The following is a 12,283-nucleotide window of genomic DNA, read 5'->3' on the forward strand; positions in this document are numbered from 1 at the left end:
GAAGCAAAAGTTGACAGAAATAAAAGGGAAAGTAGATGAATTCACAGTGAGTTGGAGATTTTAACACATCTATCTCAAAAATTGACAGAACAAGCAGTTGAAAAATCAGGATATGGAAAGACACTGTAAATATACTCAATCCAACACTTATTTCTATTGTGCTACTTTTTTTTTAATTTATTTTTATTTATTTATCTATTTTTGGCTGTTGGGTCTTCGTTGCTGCACGTGGGGGTTGTTCTTTGTTGTGGTGCGTGGGCTTCTCATTGAGGTGGCTTCACTTGTTGCAGAGCATGGGCTCTAGGCATGCGGGCTCAGTAGTTGTGGCTCACAGGCTCTAGGCATGTGGGCTCAGTAGTTGTGGTGCATGGGCTTAGTTGCTCCACAGCATGTGGGATCTTCCCAGACCAGGGCTCGAACCCATGTCCCCTTGCTTTAGCAGGTGGATTCTTAACCACTGTGCCCCCAGGGAAGGTCCCTATCGTGCTACTTCTAATATGCTTTTCAAATGCATAAGGAACATTCTCCAGAATAGACCATATTACTGGTCCATGAAGCAAGACTCAACAAATTACAAAGGATTGAAATACAGCTGGTTGCTGACCGTGAAAGAATTAAACTAGAAATTGATAACAAAAAGATAAATAAGCTTCCATCTGAAGAAAGTAGAAAACCAGCAAATTAAATACAAGTAGAAGGGAAATAGCAAAGACAAGATCAGAAAGCTATTCTGAACAGTTTTTACGGCGTAGAAGAAATCAACAAGTCCTTTCAGTAACACAGCTTTCTAAGCTGACACAGAAAAATGGAATAATCCTTTGTCTGTTACATTAATTGAATCTGTAATTAAAATCTACCCCACAAAAATTCCTCAGGCCCAATTCTGTATAATGCTAAAGAAATGCCAGTTTGGGGGAGTTCCCTGGCAGTCCAGTGGTTAGGACTTGGTGCTTTCACTGCAAGCTGTTCAGCATGGCCACAAAAAAACAAAAAAGGGCAGAAAATGAAACCCTTATCATCTCATTTGATGAGGCCAGCATAACCCTGATACCAAAACCTGACATGGATGCAACAAGAAAAGGAAGTTATAAGCTAGTATTCTTCATAATATATCAATAGAAGTAGAGATTCTCAGCACAGCATTAGCAGATTGAGTCTAGTAATATATCGAAACTTTGACGTTACATTTGAGCAGAATTACCACAACTACAAGGCTAGCTTGACATTCAAAGCTCAGTGAGGTGGCCGTGTTGCAGGGTGCAGGCGTGTCTGCCCTAGACACTAGACAAATCTGTGGCTCCTCAGCTGCCTTCCCCCTGCCTGTCGGAGCCCCAGAGCCTGGGTTTCTTGGGCTGAACAAAGTGGCAGGCAGGATGGACCAGTCTGTTGAGGACACCCAGGTGCTGGAGGCTGACCAGATGGCCAGTGTCTGTCAGCCTCTGCTGCAGGTGGTTTTACTCAGGTCTAGCTGGACCAAGTGTTCGAGGACACAGAATCCACTGACAGTTTACTGCAGGACAGATCCAGCCTTTGTCCTAGACAGAGTGGTGAATGGTTGCTTAGATGAGAAGCAGCGTAAGCAGTGTGCAAACAAGATGTTATAACACACGAAGGTCAGAGTAACAGGCAGCGATACGTACAAGTGGAACGAGAGGAAGAGAAGAAGCATAGTGCCAAGAAGCGAGCTAAGGAAGCTCAGAAATGGGAACTGCAGAAGCCGGAGAAGACGGGTTGAAGGGACTGTGATGCCGAGCAGGAGCAGAAGGTACCTAAGAAGGAAGCAGGTCAGGCCCCAGAGTCTCCATCTGGGCCCACCCCCACAAGCCACCACCCTGGAAACACACCTGCCCCTCTGCACCAGGGACAACAACATCTTCGTGCAGTGCAGGGTGGTGTAGCCAGGAGATCGTACGGTGGGTCCTCCAGACCTATTCCCAGTACCTGCTGCCTCCCAGCCTTGGCACTTAGATTTCTTTGGAATTGGGTTCTGCCACACATAATCTCTTAGTACCTGTCATCTCCAAATGGCTGCCAGTTAGTGCTTGAGGCTCCTCTTTGTAGCACTTCTTTGATTTGTAGTCAGGGTTTCCTGGTAGATAGAATAAGGAGAAATGGAAAGTTAAAAATATAGCCTTTCCTAGTTATACAAAAGCAAGACTCATTTCTACTAAATGGTCAGCTGTCACTACGTTTCCTTTCATCCTTCCCTGGATATCCAGGGCAGATTAGGAGGCAGTGTGTTTTGGGGGAGTAGGGTGGCACCACACGGCACAGGCAGCCTAAGGTGGGCGACAGTGTGAGGCAGACCTGGACTTCTGCTCTGGCACTCTGTTTCCTTTACATTGTTTTGCCTCCTTTATACTATCGCGAGAAATCAAAACTCGCACCGGCATGGAGGATGTCTCAGCTGAAGTATAGTCGCCCTATTTGTGCTTCACAACTAACAGTCTCACTGCCATGAGGATCTTGGGCAGCTCCTATGGCATCCTGCCCCGATTTACATGGTTTCCATGAAACAGACATCCAGGCCCTTTGTTTCTGTTATAGGGAATTCACCCCAATTGTCATTAAGTAGGGGACCAATCCTTGCAAAGCCACATTGTCTGACAGCTCTATTATTGGTGTGACTAAACCCTTGAGAAGCAACCTGAAGATTTAGCTTCACAGGGACTGAGATTTAGAATTACATGATTCTAGACCTGTAACTGCTCAACGAAGGGAAACAAGTAGCAGCATGGAACTTAAAAAAGTGGTACGTTAATTGTAATGACCACTGCAAATAAGGGCAGGAGTGTCCATTCTGTAAGAGTCTGCGGTCTAAGTATTTTCTTGCTCTGTGTCCTCCTTTGCCTCATTTTTTGCCACAGCAGCTGAGTGAAGGGATCAGAAATGACTGTCATGGTGCTCACTCACTGAAAATTCCCAGAAATGAACTTTTGCCTGCTCCTCCCGCCCCCGAAAGCAAGAACCTTTCATAGTACAGAGGTGAATAGAGCAGAACCAGCTTTTTAAGGCCTAGTGGCCCATTTGGATAGGACTGTTGATCTTCACAGCCCTGATACTGGAAGCAATGGCTTTGTTCTTCTCTCCCCTTAGGATGTGTCTGGCGCCGAGGTCCACACCTCACTCAGAATCACTACCCATTCTTTCAGTCTTTTTAGAGTCATTGGTACAAATGCTTAATGGAAACTAAATACATAAGTAATATATTAGTCAAATAATACAGAATTCATAGTGATTGCCTTTTTGTTGCTTGGGGCAACTCTTGCTGAGAGGATGGCTTCAGCCCACTTGTAATTGCCTACACTGGATGCTGAGGTTCTTTGGGATTTCTAGTTATTATTAAATACTTGTCTGAATTAGGGAGAAATCAATGTAATTCACCACATAATTGAGTAAAGGCAAAAAACCGTAAGATCATTTAAATAGATGCAGAAAAGGCATCTGATGAAATTTAATCTCAGTTCATGATAAAAACTCAACAAACTTATCTTCAAGTTGATGGTGTATTTACACAAAATTAACATATCTAATGGCAAAAGAAGAATTTCTACTTTCAACATTTCTATTCAGTGTTGTACTGGCAGTCCTAGTTCATGCAGTAAGGCAATAAAAATCAAAGATATAAAAATTGGGAAGGATAAAGTATGTTTATTTTGTAGGTAACATGATTGTATACATAGACAGTCCAAATCTGAATCTGAAGGTTAATTCTCAGTCTTCGTTTTACCTGAGCTGTCAGTTTATCCTGTCAGTCTCTCCCTCCTTGAAAGTCCTTCACTTCACTCGTTCTCCTCCCTCCCCGACCCCCTGTCCCCTGCCATCTCCTTGGCTGCATCTTCCACATCCCACCAGAGGTGAAGAGGTTCCAGGGCCCAGTCCTCGGCCTTTTCTGTTTGCAGTTACTCCCTTGAACTCCTCTCACCTCATGACTTCAAATACTGTCCATGTGCTGACATCTAATATAGTACCCACTAGCTATCTAAAGCTATTTAGAATATTTAAGTGGTGTTCCTTGCCCCTGCTTCAGCTAATACTTAACTACCAGAGCTCGAAACCCTCCATTTTCTTCCTGTTTCACATGTTACAAAAGCCAGATGCCTTACATTGACTTTTAAGATCCTACAACCTGCTTCTGCCACTCCTGCCATTAACCTCTCACTTCTTTTTTGCAAACTCTGTTCCAGCCATGTTGGCCTGGAGGCACCTTGAACGTGCCAGGTCACGTCAGCCTGTGCACGTCTGTTCTCTCTGCCACACTCACATCTTTCACATTTTTACTCAAATACTGTCTTCTCAATACTTTATGTAAAAGCGCAGTCATACATAATTTTCTCTCTTCCCTGCTTATTTTTAAATATTCTTCTCCGTAGCACTTATAATCTACTTTCACATTCTAGTGTGTCTTTCCCAAACTAGAGGGTAAGTTTTATGAGGGTGAGAACTTGGTTTGTCTGTTGCTGTATCCCCATTGCCTTTCACATAATAGGTACTTAGTGAGTGTTTGTTTAACAAATCAAAAATGTGCAGAAATTGCCATCCAATAATATTCCATATATGTTCTCTTTATAGGTCATTAAACAGTTGATGAAAAAAGAATTTACTCTAGAGTTTTCACGCGATAGAAAATCGATGTCGGTTTACTGTACACCAAACAAACCAAGCCGGACATCGATGAGCAAAATGTTTGTGAAGGCAAGTACAACAGATTGCAGTTGAGATGTTCTTACCAGGACTGGAATCCTGGGTGAGCTAATAAATAAAATTGTTGATATAAATCTGTAACATTTCTAGGGTGCCCCCGAAGGTGTCATTGACAGGTGTACCCACATTCGAGTTGGAAGTACTAAAGTCCCCATGACTCCTGGAGTCAAACAGAAGATCATGTCTGTCATTCGGGAATGGGGCAGCGGCAGCGACACACTGCGATGCCTGGCTCTGGCCACTCACGACAACCCACTGAGGAGAGAAGAAATGAACCTGGAGGACTCTGCCAACTTTATTAAATATGAGGTTAGCTAATGAAAAGCTTCCTTGCCCACATCCTGCACATTCATTGTGTTCAGACAACACTCCTTCAATAGAAGGTCAAACGAGTCTTGCTTTTGCCGAGAAAAGGGTGCGGTTATTTGTTTTTCTTCAGGCCAAATGTATTTATTACCTTTATAATTTAAATTGCTGCTTCAAACATACACAGTTAACAACTTAATACAGGCCTATTACTTTCAAAGTAGAATCATCAAGGCTAAAAACCTATTTTGCAGCTCTCATGTAAATTTAAGATATTTTAAAAATTGAGGCTATTTTTAAAACAGTTAGTTACTAAAGGTCAAATTGTCTTAAGTGGAGAGATTCCATCTACTTTTCTGCTTACGGAATACTTTCATATCAAGTATGTGACTTCCTGAAGCCTTGAACAGGGAACAAATTTGGGTAGTATGGGCAACTAATTGGCCACTATCAAAATGTTTTTATTCCTCGGTATATTTATTCCCTCATTTCAGAATATTATTATGAAAGCTAAAGAATTTGGTAACAAGAATGTAGTGATTTTTTTGTTTCTGACTTATTGGAATTAATACTGTTCTTCATTGGATTTATATCAATGGTGTGAATTCTATCATAAGAAAATGCAGAAACCTTTGCTGTCCACACTGGGGGGAAAACCAGAATTTCCTGTTTTGACATAAGGTGATTCTTTAACTCTAGACCAATCTGACTTTTGTTGGCTGTGTGGGCATGCTGGACCCTCCAAGAATTGAAGTGGCCTCCTCTGTGAAGCTGTGTCGGCAGGCAGGCATCCGGGTCATCATGATCACCGGTGACAACAAGGGCACCGCTGTGGCCATCTGCCGGCGCATTGGCATCTTCAGGCAGGACGAGGATGTGACATCAAAGGCCTTCACGGGTCGGGAGTTTGATGAGCTCAGTCCTTCAGCCCAAAGAGAAGCCTGCTTGAATGCCCGCTGTTTTGCTCGAGTTGAACCTTCCCACAAGTCTAAAATTGTAGAGTTTCTTCAGTCTTTTGATGAGATTACAGCCATGGTGAGTGTCTTTATACATGTACAGGTAACAGACTGCACAGACACAGCAGATTCTAATTCTGACCATTAAATTTTTAGTAATAGCTCCCATATTTGGAAATTCTTCATTTTTGTCATGATCTGGGGCTGTTTATCAAGGATTCTGTTGACCAGTAGTTGGCATGCTGTATGTTGCATGCATGGAAGATTCTGGAGAAGTTTAAGACCTGGAAGTCTGAATCAGTCACAGGGGAAATATTTGGTGATATCTTTTTTAATCTTTGTTGTGGTTAAAATATACATGTTTGTATCTCACGTTTCTAAAAGCTGATTCAGGACATAATCCACACTCTGTCACCCAGTTTTGGATAACCTTACCTGAGATGAGATGTACTGGTGATGTGTTCTCTTAAGAGCTACCTGTTGATGAAGCATTTCCCATATTCTTCCTCGCATCTGATTTTTTCACTGACATGTTAACATTGTGTCATATTTGTTTTCTGCTGCTTATCTGTGAAACTTCACACTCTAAAAAACAATTTTGTTGATTGAAACCAGTTATTATAGTTGTCTTCCTCCCTTCCTCTTTCCTCCCCCTTCCCTTCTCTCTCCCAGAGGAAAGCACCATTCTGAATTCAGTACTGGGTGTTTACTATAGAAAACATACATGGGAATGATAGTTTTGTATCTGTAGACAATATTTAAGTGTTTTTGCCCTTTTTTGGTCTTTATATATATTATATATTATAGTTTACATATTTTTGAAGTCTGCCTTTATTCTACTTGAGATTTATCCATGTGGATACAAGTATTTTGTCTTGACTGCCATATTGTGTTTTGTTTGGTAAAAAAATAATACAGATAATTTGAAGTCCCCTTTGTCCCACTTCCCTCTGAAGTGTCACCTATTATAGCTCGTTTGGCAATTTTACATTTCCCAGGTGAAATGTGTTTTATGACACCAACTTACAAAAACGAAAACTTTTCCAGAGAATTCTGTTGTCCAGAGGCCCAACAGCTCCATTCATTCCCTGGCTTTAGGATGGCTGAGCATTTGTTGGCAGCGTGTTAGGTGGCAGGTGTAAACCAGTGGTGGGTTTCTTACCCTTTCAGACTGGAGACGGTGTGAATGATGCTCCTGCTCTGAAGAAATCTGAAATCGGCATTGCCATGGGCTCTGGCACCGCGGTGGCTAAAACCGCCTCTGAGATGGTCCTGGCTGATGACAACTTCTCCACCATCGTGGCTGCCGTGGAGGAGGGACGGGCGATATACAACAACATGAAGCAGTTTATCCGCTACCTCATCTCGTCCAATGTCGGGGAAGTTGTTTGGTGGGTCCCTATGACCAGGTCACATATATTCCTTGGCTTGTGATGACCAGTTTTCCAGATTTGCTCTTCATGTGGCAGTAGCTTTGCTCTTAGTGCAGCGGAAGAGAGGGAGGGCTGGGCAAGACGAAGGAGGCCCTTGTGAAAGTAGAGGTACTTCCTCTGGCCCTCAGGAGGGCTGTCTACGGCTGCTCCAGTGTGCAAAGGATACACTTTAACATAGAAATGAATTTAAATTAACTGTATAAGGTAACATAAAATTCTTGGTCTTGTAAAAGTTAACTTAATTTGAAATTGGATATAATAAATGTTTTATGATTGCCCAGGGAAAAAGTTAAAACAGTCATTGCTGTCCACTGACTTTTATGGAGGAAGATGGGGTGGTGATGTTATTTTAAATAGTGGCCAAAAATAATTTGGGGTCTTTTTCTTCTTTTCTTGGATGGAAACAGTATTTTCCTAACAGCAGCCCTTGGATTTCCTGAGGCTTTAATTCCTGTCCAGCTGCTCTGGGTTAATCTGGTGACAGATGGCCTGCCTGCCACTGCACTGGGGTTCAATCCTCCTGATCTGGACATTATGAACAGACCACCCCGGAACCCAAAGGAACCACTGATCAGTGGGTGGCTCTTTTTCCGTTACCTGGCTATTGGCTGTGAGTACAGTTTTTTATATTATTGATTTTTAAACGAATGTTTGAGTCCAAATTTTGTAAATGCATCCCTTAAAAGCACATTTTTTTCTGTTTCCATATTAGGGGAGCAAAATATGGAGACTGCCCTTTTGCAGTTTAATGAGCTGTGTATGCCCAGTTTACAGTAAAGTTATTCCTTTACTTTAGCATCCTCGTTCTTCCTTGGGCCTTTGTGAATGAGGTTCTCAGATTTAATCTATGGGCAAAGGAAATACAGGGAGGACTGAGGCCTTAAATCACCAAGATGTAAAACAAAGTCCCCCTTTCCCTGAGTGAGAGAAGGGATCTGTGCATTCATCAGCAATGGTTGGTTCTTCCACATGTGTGGCCTTTGTAGACCTCGTCCTGACCCAGGATGCTGCTTCTCTCTTCCTCATTTCATAGGTTAGGAAAGTGAGGCCCAGAGAGGTTAAATGACTTCCTTAGGGTCCCATAGGAAACTGTTTTGTTTTAATATGTTCACATGATTTAACACTCAAAAAACACACAGTGGCATAAAGCAGGAAGGCTCTCAACCAGTTGGTTCCCCTCCAGCACGCCTTCTTGGGATACTCTAGCAAATAGATCCATCTTAGGTGTTTATTTTCTCAAGCGAGATGGCATGCTGTATACACCTGTATGCTGAACCCTGTCTTTTTGTATTTCTCCCTGTTTTTTGGGTAGTTTTACATCAGTACCAGTATAGCTGCCTTATTGCTGTGCACCACCTACCTACTGCTCTGTTGGAATTGCTGGGTTAGAGGGTGTGCACTTGGACCTTTCAGTGGGTACTGCTGCATTGGGACAGTCTCTTATTCTCAAGTGCTTGTGTTCTCCACTACCCTTGGTTGTTTCTTTATAATAAACTTGCTGAATTCAAAAGTAATTGTTGGGGTGGGGGAGGGGATGGACCCAGAATTGGCTTCAAGCACTGCCATGTGCTCAGCGTTCTGCACTAACTGCTCTAATGGCCTTTCCATATAAAGGTTCTGCCAGGCCCTTGATGGAGCAAATAAATTAGTGTATAACTGGTAGCATGCGTTTGCCAAAGTCATGACAGGTGTGATCTGGTGCTCTAGCACAGCATGGCCTTCCTTACATGGAGAACACGTGCCTGCAGCCTTAACATACTGGCCGCTGGTTAGAGAGGGCATGGCTAGTGTAAAGGTCCTACCAATTCTAGTAGGTGCATTTCCTCACAAATTCTGGAGGAAAAGTTGCCTGGTTCTTCTGTACCACAGACACCCTTCTCGTTACGGAAACCATCAGCCTAGCTGCTTTATCTGATGCAAGTGAGCAGGTGCCAGTGGTAGCACAGGCTCATTGACATACCATGTCTTTGATCTCTGTCCTAGGGGTTGGCCCTCGAGGCAGCACCTGCAGTAACGCTGCAGGCCGTAAACCCCATGTGTGCTAGTGTCATGATGTTTGTTCCCAGGTTATGTTGGCGCTGCTACCGTGGGTGCTGCTGCGTGGTGGTTCATTGCTGCCGAGGGTGGTCCGAGAGTGTCCTTCTACCAGCTGGTACGTAGCCACCTTTCTTTGTGTACCTTAGATGCAAGGTGGTGTAAGTCTTCACGAACAGTTGTCCTTGAGCTTTCTATGGTTTGGATGTCAGTCAAATAATCTTAATACTCTTTAACAATAAGCAGTGGCATCTAAGGTTATTCTGAAGGACCAGGGCTTCTCTGGGAAATGCGGTGAGATTTTGTGTGGGTCTGTGTTCTGGGTTTGGTGTGGAATTGGTGTGTGGACTTTGTAAATGTCCTTGGCTGATCAGGAACTTGATTGGGCTTTTGTTGCAGAGCCATTTCCTACAGTGTAAAGAGGACAACCCGGACTTTGAAGGAGTAGATTGTACCGTCTTTGAATCCCCATACCCAATGACAATGGCGCTCTCTGTTCTAGTAACCATAGAGATGTGCAACGCCCTCAACAGGTCAGTGAGTCTTCTCAGCATGCTGGGGCAAGAGCCTGACAGCCAGGGTGCTGGGGGATTGTGTGTGTTTCATGGTTGATTGAGAATCACAGGAAAGCTCCGCCCTCCCCAAAAGGAAGAACAAGCAGCACCGGTTTTAAGAGCTTAAGTCATCATCACCTCCAGGAAGTAGTGGGAGTGCTTAGCCACATGTTCTTCAAGAGACAGCAGAGGCCAAAAATAGGGACTTCTGCACCCCTGTGTGCCAGTGCCCACAGGGAAGGAGCTCTTGCCCTTTAGCATTGAGACAAACAGTATCACCTAATTAAGCCAGTGACAAAAATGGAAATTTCAAAATAGCCTAAGTGTCAAGGGCAATTGAGAGCAGGTTTGAACACACTAAAATGGGATTGCTGTGCTGAAGCCTAGATTTAAATTGGAAGTCTGTCCTACATCTGAACATTCTTCCTTAACTTTGCCACTGTAGAAACTTAATAGAATTAGGTCAGTAGGTAATAGGCAGTGCCAAGTTAGCCGTCACCTTATTGAAGTGTGGTTCTGAACAGTCTCTGTCGGTGATGTCATATGCCTTTGCCCTTTCAGCAGGCACATTTCACCCACCTACCTCTTCCTTGTTCTGCAGCTTGTCTGAAAACCAGTCCCTGCTGAGGATGCCCCCTTGGGAGAACATTTGGCTCGTGGGCTCCATCTGCCTGTCCATGTCACTCCATTTCTTAATCCTCTACGTGGAACCCTTGCCAGTAAGCAGTCGGGGGAGCCTGGGCTGGGGCCTGGCTGCCTGTCCAGCAAGTCAGGGAGCTTGATGAGGTTTCTTTGTGTTTCAGCTTATCTTCCAGATCACACCACTGAATTTGACCCAGTGGCTGATGGTGCTGAAAATCTCCTTGCCTGTGATTCTAATGGATGAGACCCTCAAGTTTGTGGCCCGCAACTACCTAGAACCTGGTAAAGAGTGTGTGCAGCCTGCCACCAAATCCTGCTCGTTCTCAGCATGCACCGATGGGATCTCCTGGCCCTTTGTGCTGCTCATAATGCCCCTGGTGATCTGGGTCTATAGCACAGACACTAACTTTAGTGATATGTTCTGGTCTTGACTGACAGTTTTGCATAAAGGTGATGTTTAACTTAATCAATTAATTTTTTTATTGTTTAAAGCAACTGTCTATTTCTGCTGAATTTTCACATGAACATACTGGCTGGTGAAGGAGGTTTCATACTCTAGATTTTGTTTTGCTTTTTCTGACTCCAGTGGGGCAAGATTTTCCTTTTTTATACACATAATTAAAGTGTCCATTGACATGTACAGAGAACTAACACTATTTTATGCAAATATTTTTTTGTAGATGAAAAAGCATGTACAGTGTTCTGTTTAATACTCATCCTTGTATAAAAAAATAGTTGAGCCAGCAGACATTGTCAGCAAATTAATTGGCAGCAGATTTTAGGAAATGAATGTGTGTGGTTTTTTTCTAAAACTAAATAGCATGTATTGTGTCTTTTGCATGAGCATCTGGATTTAATCTGAGATCACAGTCTGATTTTTATTCATAAGCCAATTTTTCTGCACTGAGCAGAGTACTGCTACCTCAGTCAGTATTTTTTTTTGGTTTGCCCCCCCCCCCCCCCCCACCCCGCTCGGCTGCTTCTCCTGTAGGGTTTTGATGGTTCTGTTTACATCAGTCTTAACAAGAGGTATGCTTGTTCTCGCTTGTGCAGAAAACATTGTTCCAGATTCAATCGACCAGGTTCATGTCCCCTCACATAGTTTTTAAGGTTATTTATTTAAATGTCTAATGTATTTTATTGTAACAGACATTGTTTTGCCAACATTGCCTATTTCAGTGGCACTTCACAATCTAGTTTAAAAAGAAAAATAAAACATTTTAAATGGACAGAGAAAAATAACTGTCTTGTTTTTAACTCTTAAGTGGCTTAGTTTGAACTAACAGATGTCCAACTTTCTCTTAAGTTCTTAGTTTTACTTTTAGTTTTACTGTGCTTGAGGGGAAGAAGGATCCTGTTCTGCTGCATAGGTGGTTGTAGGAATTTTATTTTTAGTGTATAGGCACTTTAATTGTTATCTGTGATACATTTTTATGCAAGTTTCTGCTGGCCTGTTTTAGCCTGGTGTAGAGGACATAAGGGCAAGTGTGTATGTGTGTGTATGTGTTTTGTAAAATCTGTAAATAGCACATGACCAAATGAACATATTGTATAGAACTATTTTTATTTGAATGTGGCACTAACCACCACCATCGTTACTATGATAAATGTTTGCGCATGTTCGAGATCAGTCTTAACCAACAGTGTGTAAGTC

General features: G+C 42.9%; 1 protein-coding gene across 1 annotated transcript in view; it reads left to right on the plus strand.

Annotated features, from left to right (window-relative positions):
- Positions 1-11,593, plus strand: part of ATP2A2 (ATPase sarcoplasmic/endoplasmic reticulum Ca2+ transporting 2) — a 56,570-nt gene extending 44,977 nt beyond the window's left edge. Inside the window, exons 12-20 of the mRNA XM_024758493.1 lie at positions 4,573-4,695; positions 4,795-5,013; positions 5,710-6,045; positions 7,137-7,357; positions 7,807-8,009; positions 9,466-9,551; positions 9,833-9,966; positions 10,589-10,706; positions 10,791-11,593. Of these exons, the coding sequence (XP_024614261.1) occupies positions 4,573-4,695; positions 4,795-5,013; positions 5,710-6,045; positions 7,137-7,357; positions 7,807-8,009; positions 9,466-9,551; positions 9,833-9,966; positions 10,589-10,706; positions 10,791-11,060 (1,710 nt within the window). The 3' untranslated portion in view covers positions 11,061-11,593. The remainder of the gene's footprint in view (positions 1-4,572; positions 4,696-4,794; positions 5,014-5,709; positions 6,046-7,136; positions 7,358-7,806; positions 8,010-9,465; positions 9,552-9,832; positions 9,967-10,588; positions 10,707-10,790) is intronic.
- Positions 11,594-12,283: the final 690 nt, after the last annotated feature.

Source organism: Neophocaena asiaeorientalis, unplaced genomic scaffold (assembly GCF_003031525.2).
Source record: "Neophocaena asiaeorientalis asiaeorientalis breed wild unplaced genomic scaffold, Neophocaena_asiaeorientalis_V1.1 scaffold77, whole genome shotgun sequence".
Lineage (NCBI taxonomy): Eukaryota > Metazoa > Chordata > Mammalia > Artiodactyla > Phocoenidae > Neophocaena > Neophocaena asiaeorientalis.